The sequence below is a fragment of the Narcine bancroftii genome, chromosome 9, assembly GCF_036971445.1.
Source record: "Narcine bancroftii isolate sNarBan1 chromosome 9, sNarBan1.hap1, whole genome shotgun sequence".
NCBI lineage: Eukaryota > Metazoa > Chordata > Chondrichthyes > Torpediniformes > Narcinidae > Narcine > Narcine bancroftii.
The window spans coordinates 35077834-35090930 of NC_091477.1; the positions used below are offsets into that span (position 1 = coordinate 35077834).

Sequence of the window (13097 nt, forward strand, 5' to 3'; positions counted from 1 at the left end):
TCTTGCCTCCTTAAAAAATGAAATTAGGGTTGTGAGGCATGGCTTTCCCCTCACAAAGCCATGCTGACTATCCCTGTACTTCTTCAAGTGCTCATTAATTCTATCCTTAAGAATCTTCTCCAATAGTCTGTATATCATTGACGTAAGACACATATTGCCAGGATTCACCTGATTACATTAAAAAAAAAAGCAAGGAGACTACATTAGCTATTCTCCAATACTCCGGCACCTCCCCTGTGGCAAAGAAGGACTCAAACATCATTCCCAATGCCCCAGCTATCCCTTCCCACAGCAACCTGGAGTACATAGTGTCCAGCCCCGGGAATATCAATCTTAATACTTTTAAGAAGATCCAATACTTCCTCTTCCCTAATCTCAATATCATCCAGCACATAAGCCTGTTCTATTCTGACCTCACTTTCATCAAGGTCTTATCCTCTGGTAAATACTGAAGCTAAGTACTCATTTAGGACCTCCCCAAACTTCTCCACCTCCAGGCACATGTTGCTTCCTTTATCCTTCATTTCTGTCATCATTCTGTTTTTCACATACGCATAGAATTGAGTTGCTAATTTGCTGAGCGATCTGACATGTACAGTGGAAAGATGTTACTGATGTTATGTGCGATATATTCGATAAACTTGACAGAAAAATTTCAAGCTTTTCCATTCCAGTGCATGTTATTTTTAAACATAATGAATATCATAATTACTGCCAAACAACTCCTTGAGAACGAACAACAAATTTTACAAGGCTGGGATTTCTTTCCTTCAGCTTGTAATCATTGCTGGGCATCTAAACATAAAATTAGCTGTTTCTTTAAACATCTATTTTCTGTCAGCCATGGTCTCATCTTGAGCCCCAAACTTTTCCAGCTTTATCACTTCCTCATCCAGCCGGTTTGTAGCTCAGAAATGATTTTCAACCCAATTGGTTAAGGAAATATTCATTGTGTGAATTATCACATTGGTTCCAAATCACATTGGTCCCAAATCCCTATTAATTCTTTCTAATCACCATGTGTACCAGTTAAATATCCCACAGATATTCCATGAATGTTTGTGAACTGAACAGCTTGTTGCCCTTACATTGCTAATTAATTTATTTCAGTCTGTATTGCATCTTTTAGCAGAGAAAAGTGATGCTTCTGTATTGAATGACAGAACAATAATTTTAATCAGGATTAGAAGGAAATTTCTGCTTGTGATTAAAAATAAGCATTTCTGGGGGTGTGCCCATTAAGATTTTTTTTCACCTAAAAAAAATGGACAAAATAAGTACTAAGAAACCAAAGCAGCCGAAAACAAAATTTGAAGAAGTTTCTTCTCAGCCAGGGACATAGAGTGAAAGCCCAAAAGGGAGTGGCGCAAGGGTGGCCTCAGGACCGGCGGATACTGACAGAGGTGGGAAGTTTGGACAAGAACTAAATATTATCCTGGAGAAAATTGAAAACTTGCACAACCAATTTGTTGGTGTTGAAAATGTAATGAGAGACGTGACTGAAAGGATGACTGAAATTAAAGAAATAATTGAAGATTTAATGGAATGAATGAACCAAGCAGAAACAGACTTGGTAAAAACACAGGAGAAGCTAAAAGCTTTGGAAAAAGTTGTAAAGTAATTGGAATCAGACAGACAAGGTCTGCTGGACAAGATTGACCACATGGAGAATTTTGCAGACAAAATAATGTCTGAATTATTGGATTGAAAGAAGAGAAAAATTACATATTAAAAGGTATGCCACCACCTTTTGGAAAAGTGATAGATATGTATTATTCATTTGCCTAGTGGTGGGTTTTGGTGAGCAGCCTGTTATATTTGAATTCCTTGTTCATATTGTGATGTGTGGGTGTGGGCCGTGTATCTAAGAATGTAGCAGTGCATAACATGTCGTGTATGTCTCTTTTAGGATTAAGGTTGTTGGTAGGTGAATTTTAAAGTGTGGCGGGATGAGCAGTGTATTGCATTTGGTGGGTAATTGTGTTTGAAGCTATGTTCACTGACCTTAAAGATGCCTATCCAGAATTGCACCTGTGTTTTGGAATCTTTCTAGTATTGATCTCGTTCATTTTCTCATGCCATTTACTGACCAGTTGATGCCTAGTGGTTAGAAAACCTTGTCTCTTCTTCTGATCCACCAAAGTTTCCAGACATCAGCAATTCTGTCTGCATTCAAACAGGTTATTAAGTCTCTGGAATCAATTCTGTACCAGTTTACATCCACAAATTAATTTCCCTTTATGAATCATAAACTAAATTTAAACAGCAGGAGCTTGAACTAACTCTGACATTTCATGATATTAAACCATCTGATAAAGTCGATGGAATCCCACCAGAAGTTAGGAAGCATGGGAGCCTAGTGTTACATGCCAAACTCCATGAGTTCTTTGTCTGCTGCTGGAAATGAGGCAAGCTACCAGAGGACCTCCGTGATGCAGTCATCATCACTTTGTACAAGAACAAGGAAAATGTCCAACTGCTCCAACTACCGGGGGATAACTCTGCTCTCTATCACAGGAAAAATCCTTGCAAGAGTACTCCTTAACAGACTGGTGCCCATCATTGCAGAAGAACACCTCCCAGAGAGTCAGTGTGGCTTCAGAGCCAACAGGAGCACCATTGCCATGGTATTCTCTGGCATCTCCAAAAGTGTAGGGAACAGAACAAGGGACTGTACGTGACATTTGTCAACTTTGCCAAAGTGTTCGACACTGAGCAAGAAAGGTTTGTGGCAAATCAGGGAATGAATGGGACGCCCCCAAAGTTCATCTGCATGATCATCTATCTACATAAAGATCAGCGTGTCAAAGTCAGACTCAACAACGACCTCTTAGAGCCCTTCTCAATAGGTAATGGCATACAGCAAGGCTGCATCATCGCGCCGACTCCCTTCACCATCTTCTTCAGCAAGATGCTCCAAAGGGCCACAGGAGGCATTGATGGCGAGGACGGTGTCTACATCCGATACCGCACTGATGACAGCCTGTTCAACCTGAGGTGACTACAGTCCCACACCAAGACAATGCAAATGATGCTGCCCTGTCGCCTATTACAGAGACAGCCTTGCAGCGCCTAACATCCTGCTTTGTGAAGGCTGCCGAGCTCTTTGGACTGGAAGTCAGCTTGAAGAATTTGGAAGTTCTTCATCAGCCCACACCTCAGAAAGAGAATCACCATCGGTGATATTGAGCTAAAGACAGTCCACCTGTTCAGTTACCTGGGTGCACCATCTCATTAGATGCCAAGATTGATAAAGAGGTTGACACAGACTGGCAAAGGCAAACAGAGCATTCGGCAGGCTGTACAAGAGTCTGGAACAACAAGCATCTGAAGAAAGGCACAAAGATCAGTGTGTAGAGAGCTGTCGTACTGACCACCCTTCTGGTTGGTTCCTAGTCATGGGTCATCACCTACAGCTCCTTGAGTGCTTCCATCACCACTGCCTCTGCACCATCCTCAACATCCACTGGAGTGACTTCGTCACCAACATTGAAGTCCTCAAACAGGCAGAGGTTACCAGCATTGAGACCATGCTGTGGAAGATGCAGCTACACTGGACAGGGCATGTCTCTAGGATTGAGGATCATCGCCTGCCTAAGATTGTGTTGTATGTTGAACTCTCCACTGCCCACTGTGACAGAGGGATTCCAAAAAAGAGATACAAGGACACTCTGAAGAAATCCCTGGGTGCCTGTCACATTGACCATTGCCAGTGGTCTGCTCTAGTCTCCGATTGCGCGGCCCGGCGACAACCGTTCACCAGTCTGTCTCCTTCGAGAATACGTGCAGGGCTGGCCTTGATGATAAAAGGAGATGGAGGAAGAACTGTGACACAGCAGCACCAAACCCAGAACAGAATTTCACTTGCAGCCGCTGCGGCCAGGCATGTGTGTCCCACAATGGCCTCATCAGTGAGCCTGCAGCAGACATGGATAGTTCCCTTCCTAAATCTTCATTCGCAAAGCCAAACCATGGAATGCAGTAATGCATGGTAAGTATGACTGGTTATTGAATGTAGTAAGTGTGACTGGTTATAAATTTTGTTGTCAAACTGCTGAGCTCTGCTGACATATTACAACATTGGCAAATGTTGGCCACTTTAACTTCTATTATTCCTTCAGCGTTTCTCAGACAGCTATTGAGATGCTTAATGAAAATAAATCCCATGAGGTGCAAATTTATACAAGAGAGCAAGACAAAATATAATGTTCCGATTGGACCATAGATGTATACATTACTCCATGATCAGGATATGTTCAAACATTCTCAGAGGCCCAATGATGTTCTCTTGCAAAATAAATTACATAATTAAAAGAGTCACTTTAGATTAAGTTGGACTTTATGATAAGACAAAAATAATGGATTCATAAAATGAACGGTTATTCAAAGTATATGCAAATTCATTGCAAATCTTGTAGTGCAAATGAAAATCCATAGCAAAAGCATTAAGCAAAATAGACTGATTTTAAAATGTTTTTTTTTGTTTAAATATGCCAAAAAAATTAATATTACATTCAACACTCAATTCAAAAATCATGGAATGTAAGAGTCTCTCAGTATCAAATCTATACAGGCTACCCCGACGCACGTCAGTGTTCCATTCTGGATGACTGGCCATATTTCCGAAAGGACACATATCAGGGAATTGCCTACCTGTGATCCTGAAGAGTAAAACTGTCAATTTCTTTCTGTTCTCTATCTCCGAATCCTTTTCATTCTCTCTTTTTTCTGCGGACCCTGAGCACCCTGCAGACTCTACTGGTATCTAAAATCTTCTGACTTATCAGAATATTGAGCAACTGAATCAGAAAAGAACTGGACACAAGGAGTTAAAATGCAGTGAAATATCTCAACATGATGGCCACCAAGGCCAGCTCTCGTGGGAGGGTGGCCACCAGCCAACATGAGTGCCACAAGGACAGCTTCTTCCCCACTGCCATCAGTTTTATATATTTTTTCTTCATTAAAATTTTTTTTTTGGCCGTATGTGCGGATGGACGCAAGTCGCAAATCAGAGAATACCTGTAATCAGTAATACATAACCTGTATTACTTAACATTAAATGCTATTTTCACTTATCATATTTGTACGTTAACAGTTGATAATATGTTTGCACTCAAGATTATAATGAATAAATAAATTAATAAACTGACTACTCTCTCAGTAACATTGCACATCAGGTATTATAGGCAACATCTGCTCCCTTGTGTTATGAAGAAATTCAAGACAACTGTAAGCGGTGGAGAATTCTTTTGGGGCATCTGAAGGAGAATTCACTTTTATTTTGCATGTGAGCCACTGATGTACTGATAAATGTGCAAGTGCGTAATTGAATCTGCCACTGTTCATATCAATTGTTGGTTCTGATTTCAACCTTAAGAGAGTGGAATGCAAAAGGAGAATACAGTTAAGTAGAACCTGTCAGAGCATGTGTATTTTGCTTAGAGTTGTCCTGTGATATGATAAAGTTCCTTTGCAGATATAAAGAGACTATATACATTGGGAGACTGTCATATACAAAGATCTTTGACAATACAAAATTTATGTTTTTTTTTTAAAATTCAAGACTATGGTTTCTTTATTTGAATAAAACATGGAAGTTCGCAGACATTGTGATTGTAGTAAAAACACAGAAATGCCAGAGGGACTCAGCAGGTTTTGTAGCATCCATATGAGGTAAAGGTATACTTGTATAACTGACATTTTGGGACTGAGGACTTCTTCAAGGTGTGAGCAGAAAGCAGGCAGGTGGCTGAATAAAAGGATTGGGGGAGAAGGGAAGAAAGGGCAGGGGGGTTGAGTGGGAGGTAAGCATGGGTCAATAGTCAAAAGGTAATAATTGGATAAGGATAGGAGGGCAAGAGGAAAGGTGATAATTGATCTGGGAGGGGGTGGCAGTGTTAATGGAGAGTGAGGGGGGAAGGGAGAGAGGGAGAGACACAGCTAGATCAAGGAGAAATGGGGAAGGGGAGAGATGGAGGTTGGGGGGAGGGCTAATGGAAGCTGGAGAAGGTGATGTTAAAGCCATCTGGCTGGAGGGGGGGGGGGCCATATGGAATATGAGGTGTTGTTCCTTCAATTTGCGTTAGTCTGGCAGTGCATGAGATCATGGACAGACATGTTGGCATAGGAATGGGGCAGGGAATTGAAATAGGTTGTTGGTAAGAGATCCCTGCTATTGCAGTGGACAGAGTTATGGTGCTGAATGAAGCAATATCCTAGTCTGCGTTCAGTCTCGCCGATGTAGAGGGAGCACCGGATGCAGTAGATGACCTCTGTCGATTCACAAGTGAAGTAGTGCTTCACTTGGAAGGAATGTTTGGACCCCTAAATGGTCATGAGGGAGGAGGTGTGGATGGAAATTTAGCATTTCTTGCAGTCATGAGGGTAGGTATCAAGGAGGCGATTAGTGGGAAAGGAGGAGTGGATGGGGGGGGGGAATGGAGTGCGCGGTCCCTGTGGAAGGCGGAGAAGGAAGAATGGGGATAATGTTTCTGGTGGCAGGACCATGTCTTCCGTGCATGATCATATGTTTTTTTTTATAAATGATTTCTCCTCTGCCACCATCAACTCAGCCCTCACTTGCATATTCTAAATTATCCACAAATCTCTAGTCCTATCCATTTTTAATGATCACCTTTTGTCTATTGGCCTGTGCTTCCCCTGACATTTCCTCCCTTCTCCCCAACCATTTTTCCTACTTTGAAGAATGGCTTAGGCCTGAAGCACTGGCTTTATCTCTTGCTCTGTTTTTACTGGGTTTCTTTCTCTGGAGCAGTTTTGCTATAACGAGTTTTCATAATTTTTCTAATGCATTATAGGAAGATCAAGACTAATTACTTCATCGTCTCTTTGGCCTTTGCTGATCTGCTTGTTTCGGTCATGGTGATGCCTTTTGGAGCAATTGAATTAATACAACAGAGCTGGATATATGGAGATACGTTTTGTCTTGTCCGGACTTCTTTGGATGTTTTGCTAACCACAGCATCGATACTTCATCTATGTTGTATTTCTTTAGACAGGTAAGTGAAACTATGGAGAGTTCTATGCGGTTTCAGAATACACAGAGACAAAAGGTTTGGTGTATGTAAATAGTACATTCTTTGTGACATGACCAAGTTTTACTGTTGCAATGGTCTTACTATTTCTGACAATGGGTCAGAGGGTATAGTGTCGTGGTTCTTTACATGCTACGAGAGAATTTTTAGACATGACAAAATTAAATGCGTATCTGCCACAAGTTCAACAGATGTTTTAAGCACCTTAAAATGAATAAAATTAATCACAATTTGCCATTGGATTTTTTTTTGCTATTTTAAGGCATTGAAATATCCAGTTGCAGTTTGTAATGTTTTTTGCTTTAAGATTGTGGCCTCTTTTGGGGATTCTGTCACGTGACTAACTGCTATCTCAGCTGCAACAATGTATTGAGACCATTCCTGAGGCAGTTGGTGACAAGACTGAAGAGACTTGTTTGATTACCTTGGATTTGACACTTGTTGGTCTGTACTCATTGTAATGAACTTCATTAAAGGTTAAGAACTCATAATTGCACTTGCAATGGCCTTCAATACTATTATTCCCTATGTACTATTCAAACTCTAGGCAACTGGATCCTTGACCTTCTCATTAGAAGACCACAGTCAGTACGAATTTGAAACGACGTCTCGTCCTCACTGATTATCCACACAGGCACACTCCAAGCTTAGCCCGCTGCTTGACTCATTCTATACCCAGGCCATGCCCTCTTCATTCTGCTGCCATCAGGTTAAAGGTACAGGAGCCTAATGACGAGCACTCAGTGCCACAAAGACAGCTTCTTCCCCACTGCCATCAGATTCCTGAATAATCAATGAACCATAGACACTGCCTCACTTTCCAGTCACTATTATTTTAACTTTTTTAAAAATAGTAATGTTGTAAGATGGTTCTAATATGAATGTTTGCACTTTGATGCTACCGCAAATCAACAAATTTCATGGTTTGTTCATGACAATAAATTCTGATTCTAAGGTAGAATGCACTGTTTGAGAAGGTAAGGCTATCAAATTCAATAGTAAAAGACTGAATTTGATTTGGTAGTTTTCAAAAAAAGTGAGACAAATTATATCTACATATCGATCAGATGGTTCAGTGGTGTCACAACATCAACCTTGCACAAAACTAAAGAATTGATTGTGGCCTTCAGGAAGGGGAAGCTAGGAGAATACAAACCAGTCCTCACCAAAGGGTCAGCAGTGGAGAAGGTAAAAAATCATCTTCAAATTCCTGGGTATCAACATCTCTGAAGACCTATCCCAGGGCCATCATGTTGATGTGATCATTAGGAGTTTGAGAAGGTTTGGATTGTCACCAAAGACATTTGCAGATTTCTCAGGTGTACTGTGGAGAAAGCATTCTGACTGGTTACATTAAAGAACATAGAAATGCTGGAGGAACTCGGCAGGTCTTGCAGTGCCCAAAGGCGGTAAAGATATATAACCAATGTTTTGGGCCTGAACCCTTCCTCAAGGAGCAAAAAGCAGGCAAGGACCCTACATTAAAAGGCTGGTGAAAAGGGATGAATGGAAGGGGGGGGGGGGAGTACAGATCAACAGACAAAATGTGTTAATTGGATATAAGAGGACAGGAGAGATGAAAGGTGAGAATTGATAGGAGACAGAGGGAAAGGTCAAGGGAGAGAGGAAGGAAAGGAGACAAGGTGTTTCTCTAATTTAGTGGGTCCGTTCCCAGTAACCGTGTGATGTGAAACGTCCCAACCTGGCAGGGTGAGTTAAATTCAACTGGTGGGGGAGTGTCAGAGCCCAGCCGAGTCAACTCACTAATCACCTTCTGGCAGTGTGAAAGCACAACCTGCTCTTGTATTATCACTGCTGGAGGTGGGACCCTACCCCACCCTACCCCCTTTACAATGCCAGTCGCCAGTGGGAGAACCATTCTGTTTTGGCAGACAGAGCTGAGGTGCTCAAAAATGGGATCTCGAGTCTGTGTCCAGTCTCTCCAATGTAGAGGAAACCACAACGGAAGTACCAGATACAGTAGATGACCTTCCCAAGTAAAGTGTGGCTCCATTTTTGAAAGACTCTTTAGGGCCCTGAATGGTGGTGAGAGAGATGATGTGGGTGCAAGTGGAGCACCTCCTCTGGACACAGGGGTAAGTGTCAAGGGCAATTGGTGGGAAGAGAGGAGTGGATGAGGGAGTCATGGAGGGAGTGGTCCCTGCAGAGGGTGGAGAGAGGAGGAGAAGAGAGATGTGTCTGGTGGTGGAATCACCTAGAAATGGCGGAGGATGATATGTTGGATGCAGAAACTGGTGGGGTGGCACTTTCAGGTACAGAGTTGCAAATGCACAGAACTAGAACAGGCTAAGGGGGTGGTAAACTCAGCCAGTGCCATCAAGTGCATTTATCTGCACTCCATTCTGTGTATCTAAGTGGTGGTGCCTCAAGAATGCAGCTTCCATCATCAACGAACCTTGCCATCCTTTTCTCACAGCTACCATCAGGAAGGAGGTTCAGGAGCCTGAAGACACACTCAATGTCACAAAAACAGCTTCCCCTCTGCCATCAGATTTCTGAACAGACAATCAGAATGTATTGTAATGAACAAGTCCTGAAATAGTGTTTTGTGGCAGCATCAGAGTCCAAACATTCATGTTATAACCATCTTACAAAAATAATGTAAAAAAATAATAGTGCATGAAAAGTAAGGCAGTGTCTTTGATTCATTGATTATTCAGGAATCTGATGGCAGCGGGGAAGAAGCTGACTTTCTGCCATTGAGAGCTCATCTTTAGGCTCCTGCACCTTTTCACTGATGGTAGCAGAGTGAAAAGGGCATGGCCTGGGTGGTGGGGGTCCTTGAGGATAGAGGCTGCTTTTCTAACACACCACCTCATGTTGATGTCCTCAAGTTAACAACCCTCTGGAGTTGTACTATGGACAGTATTTTCTCTTTTTTTTTGTCTGGTTATTTATTTTTAAATCTTGCATTTATGGAATTGTAATTTATAGTAATTCTGTACCTTGTTTTGCTAAAAATAAAAAAAAAACACCCTCAGCCTACGTGGCAGAAGCGGGAACCTTGGTTTACTGGGCAGGACTGGGGAAGTCGGGCTCTATAATTGTACGACGTCTGGGTAGGTTATGGTGGCTCCCAGTGGTAGGGAGGTGCTTCCAGGGGCAACTAATACAGTGAATTGGTGCTTACAGGGTCATCTTAAACACTGAATCGGTGTCAAACATTTTTGAACCCGAATTTAAGGTCTTAAATGTATCTGGCATTCAAATCAACCCCATGTTTTCTTTTGTGACTTTTGAAGTTTTTATGACTCAACATACACTGAAATAAATGATATGTTCATGACAATAAACCTGATTCTCATTAAGAGTTTTTAATTTGCTGTGGAGAAAAATTGATCCGGGCAGAAGGTAGGCGGAGGCAGCCCTGATCCGGGCAAGAGCATAGGGGAGGCGGAGGCCCCGGTCCGGGCAGAAAGTAGGAGGCGGCGGCCCCAGTCCGGGTAGTATGGACCGACCTAGGAGGGGAGGCAGACCCCTCCAGCCCAGGTAAGAAACCTGCATAGGAGAAGGCCACTCCAATATAAAACCTACGACCCAAGGACCTCGCTGCCACGTCCCAGCTTGCTTGGCCATGGCACACGAACCATTGGTGTAAGCACTGCACTCCACCTAAAAGCTCCTATGCGCAGGCCCAAGGCCAGGTCCACGTCCTCCCCCTCCACGTCCTCCCCCTCCACGTCCTCCCCCTCCACGTCCTCCCCCTCCACGTCCTCCCCCTCCACGTCCTCCCCCTCCACGTCCTCCCCCTCCACGTCCTCCCCCTCCACGTCCTCCCCCTCCACGTCCTCCCCCTCCACGTCCTCCCCCTCCACGTCCTCCCCCTCCACGTCCTCCCCCTCCACGTCCTCCCCCTCCACGTCCTCCCCCTCCACGTCCTCCCCCTCCACGTCCTCCCCCTCCACGTCCTCCCCCTCCACGTCCTCCCCCTCCACGTCCTCCCCCTCCACGTCCTCCCCCTCCACGTCCTCCCCCTCCACGTCCTCCCCCTCCACGTCCTCCCCCTCCACGTCCTCCCCCTCCACGTCCTCCCCCTCCACGTCCTCCCCCTCCACGTCCTCCCCCTCCACGTCCTCCCCCTCCACGTCCTCCCCCTCCACGTCCTCCCCCTCCACGTCCTCCCCCTCCACGTCCTCCCCCTCCACGTCCTCCCCCTCCACGTCCTCCCCCTCCACGTCCTCCCCCTCCACGTCCTCCCCCTCCACGTCCTCCCCCTCCACGTCCTCCCCCTCCACGTCCTCCCCCTCCACGTCCTCCCCCTCCACGTCCTCCCCCTCCACGTCCTCCCCCTCCACGTCCTCCCCCTCCACGTCCTCCCCCTCCACGTCCTCCCCCTCCACGTCCTCCCCCTCCACGTCCTCCCCCTCCACGTCCTCCCCCTCCACGTCCTCCCCCTCCACGTCCTCCCCCTCCACGTCCTCCCCCTCCACGTCCTCCCCCTCCACGTCCTCCCCCTCCACGTCCTCCCCCTCCACGTCCTCCCCCTCCACGTCCTCCCCCTCCACGTCCTCCCCCTCCACGTCCTCCCCCTCCACGTCCTCCCCCTCCACGTCCTCCCCCTCCACGTCCTCCCCCTCCACGTCCTCCCCCTCCACGTCCTCCCCCTCCACGTCCTCCCCCTCCACGTCCTCCCCCTCCACGTCCTCCCCCTCCACGTCCTCCCCCTCCACGTCCTCCCCCTCCACGTCCTCCCCCTCCACGTCCTCCCCCTCCACGTCCTCCCCCTCCACGTCCTCCCCCTCCACGTCCTCCCCCTCCACGTCCTCCCCCTCCACGTCCTCCCCCTCCACGTCCTCCCCCTCAAAAGATGCTCAAACTCAAGCTAGCATGCTGGAACATCAGAACCATGCTAGACAAGGCTGACAGCCACCGACCTGAACGTCGGTCTGCCCTCATTGCACATGAACTCCTCAGACTTGACATCGACATAGCCGCTCTCCGTGAAATCCACCTTGCAGATGTAGGCAGCCTCCAAGAACGCAGTGCAGGCTACACACTCTACTGGTCTGGAAAGCCTATGGATGAACGACGCCTATCTGGTGTAGGCTTCATGGTCAAGAACTCCATTGCCTCCAAACTCGAAAACCTCCCAATAGGCCACTCGGACTGGATCATGTCCATGCGACTCCCCCTTCAAAACAAGCGTCGCATCACCCTCATCAGTGTCTATGCTCCAACCCTCCAGGCGGAACCAGCAGAAAAGGACAAGTTCTACACTGACCTGCGCAACCTCATTCAACGCACCCCTACAGCCGACAAGGTTGTCATCCTTGGCGACTTCAACGCTCGCGTCGGCAAAGACTCAGAAACCTGGCCAGGAATCCTGGGCAAGCATGGTGTCGGCAAGTGCAACAACAATGGGCGCCTCCTGTTGGAGCTCTGCGCAGAACAGCGGCTTGTCATTACAAACACCCTTTTTCAGCAGAGGGACAGCCTGAAGACTACCTGGATGCATCCCCGATCCAAACACTGGCACCTCCTGGACTACGTCCTGGTGCAAGAAAGAGACAAACGAGATGTGCTCCACACCAGGGTCATGCCCAGCGCAGAATGCCACACTGACCACCGGCTGGTTCACTGCAAGCTCAACCTTCACTTCAAGCCAAAGCCCAGGAACAGTAAAGCCCCCAGAAAGATGTTCAATGTTGGAAACCTGCAGTCAGACGAAGTGAGAGGAAACTTCCAGGCAAACCTCAAAGCAAAGCTCGAGGATGCAATCCGCCTCACGGACTCGTCCCCTGAAACCCTCTGGGATCAGATGAAGACTACCATACTGCAATCCATTGAAGAGGTACTGGGCTTCTCCTTCAGGAAAAACAAGGACTGGTTCGACGAAAACAGCCAGGAAATCCAGGAGCTGCTGGCAAAGAAGCGAGCTGCCCACCATACAAAGCCATCCTGGCCAGAGAAGAAACAAGCCTTCCGTCGCGCATGCAGCCATCTTCAGCGCAAACTCTGGGAGATCCATAATGAGTAGTGGACTAGCCTTGCCAAGCGAACCCAGCTCAGTGCGGACAT

General features: G+C 46.1%; 1 protein-coding gene across 2 annotated transcripts in view; it reads left to right on the plus strand.

Moving 5' to 3' along the window:
- htr4 (5-hydroxytryptamine receptor 4) overlaps nucleotides 1–13097 on the plus strand; it is a 131391-nt gene that overhangs the window by 16771 nt on the left and 101523 nt on the right. For both annotated transcript variants that reach the window (XM_069897786.1, XM_069897787.1), the window contains exon 3: nucleotides 6822–7022. In XM_069897786.1, coding sequence (XP_069753887.1) covers nucleotides 6822–7022 — 201 coding nt within the window. The remainder of the gene's footprint in view (nucleotides 1–6821; nucleotides 7023–13097) is intronic.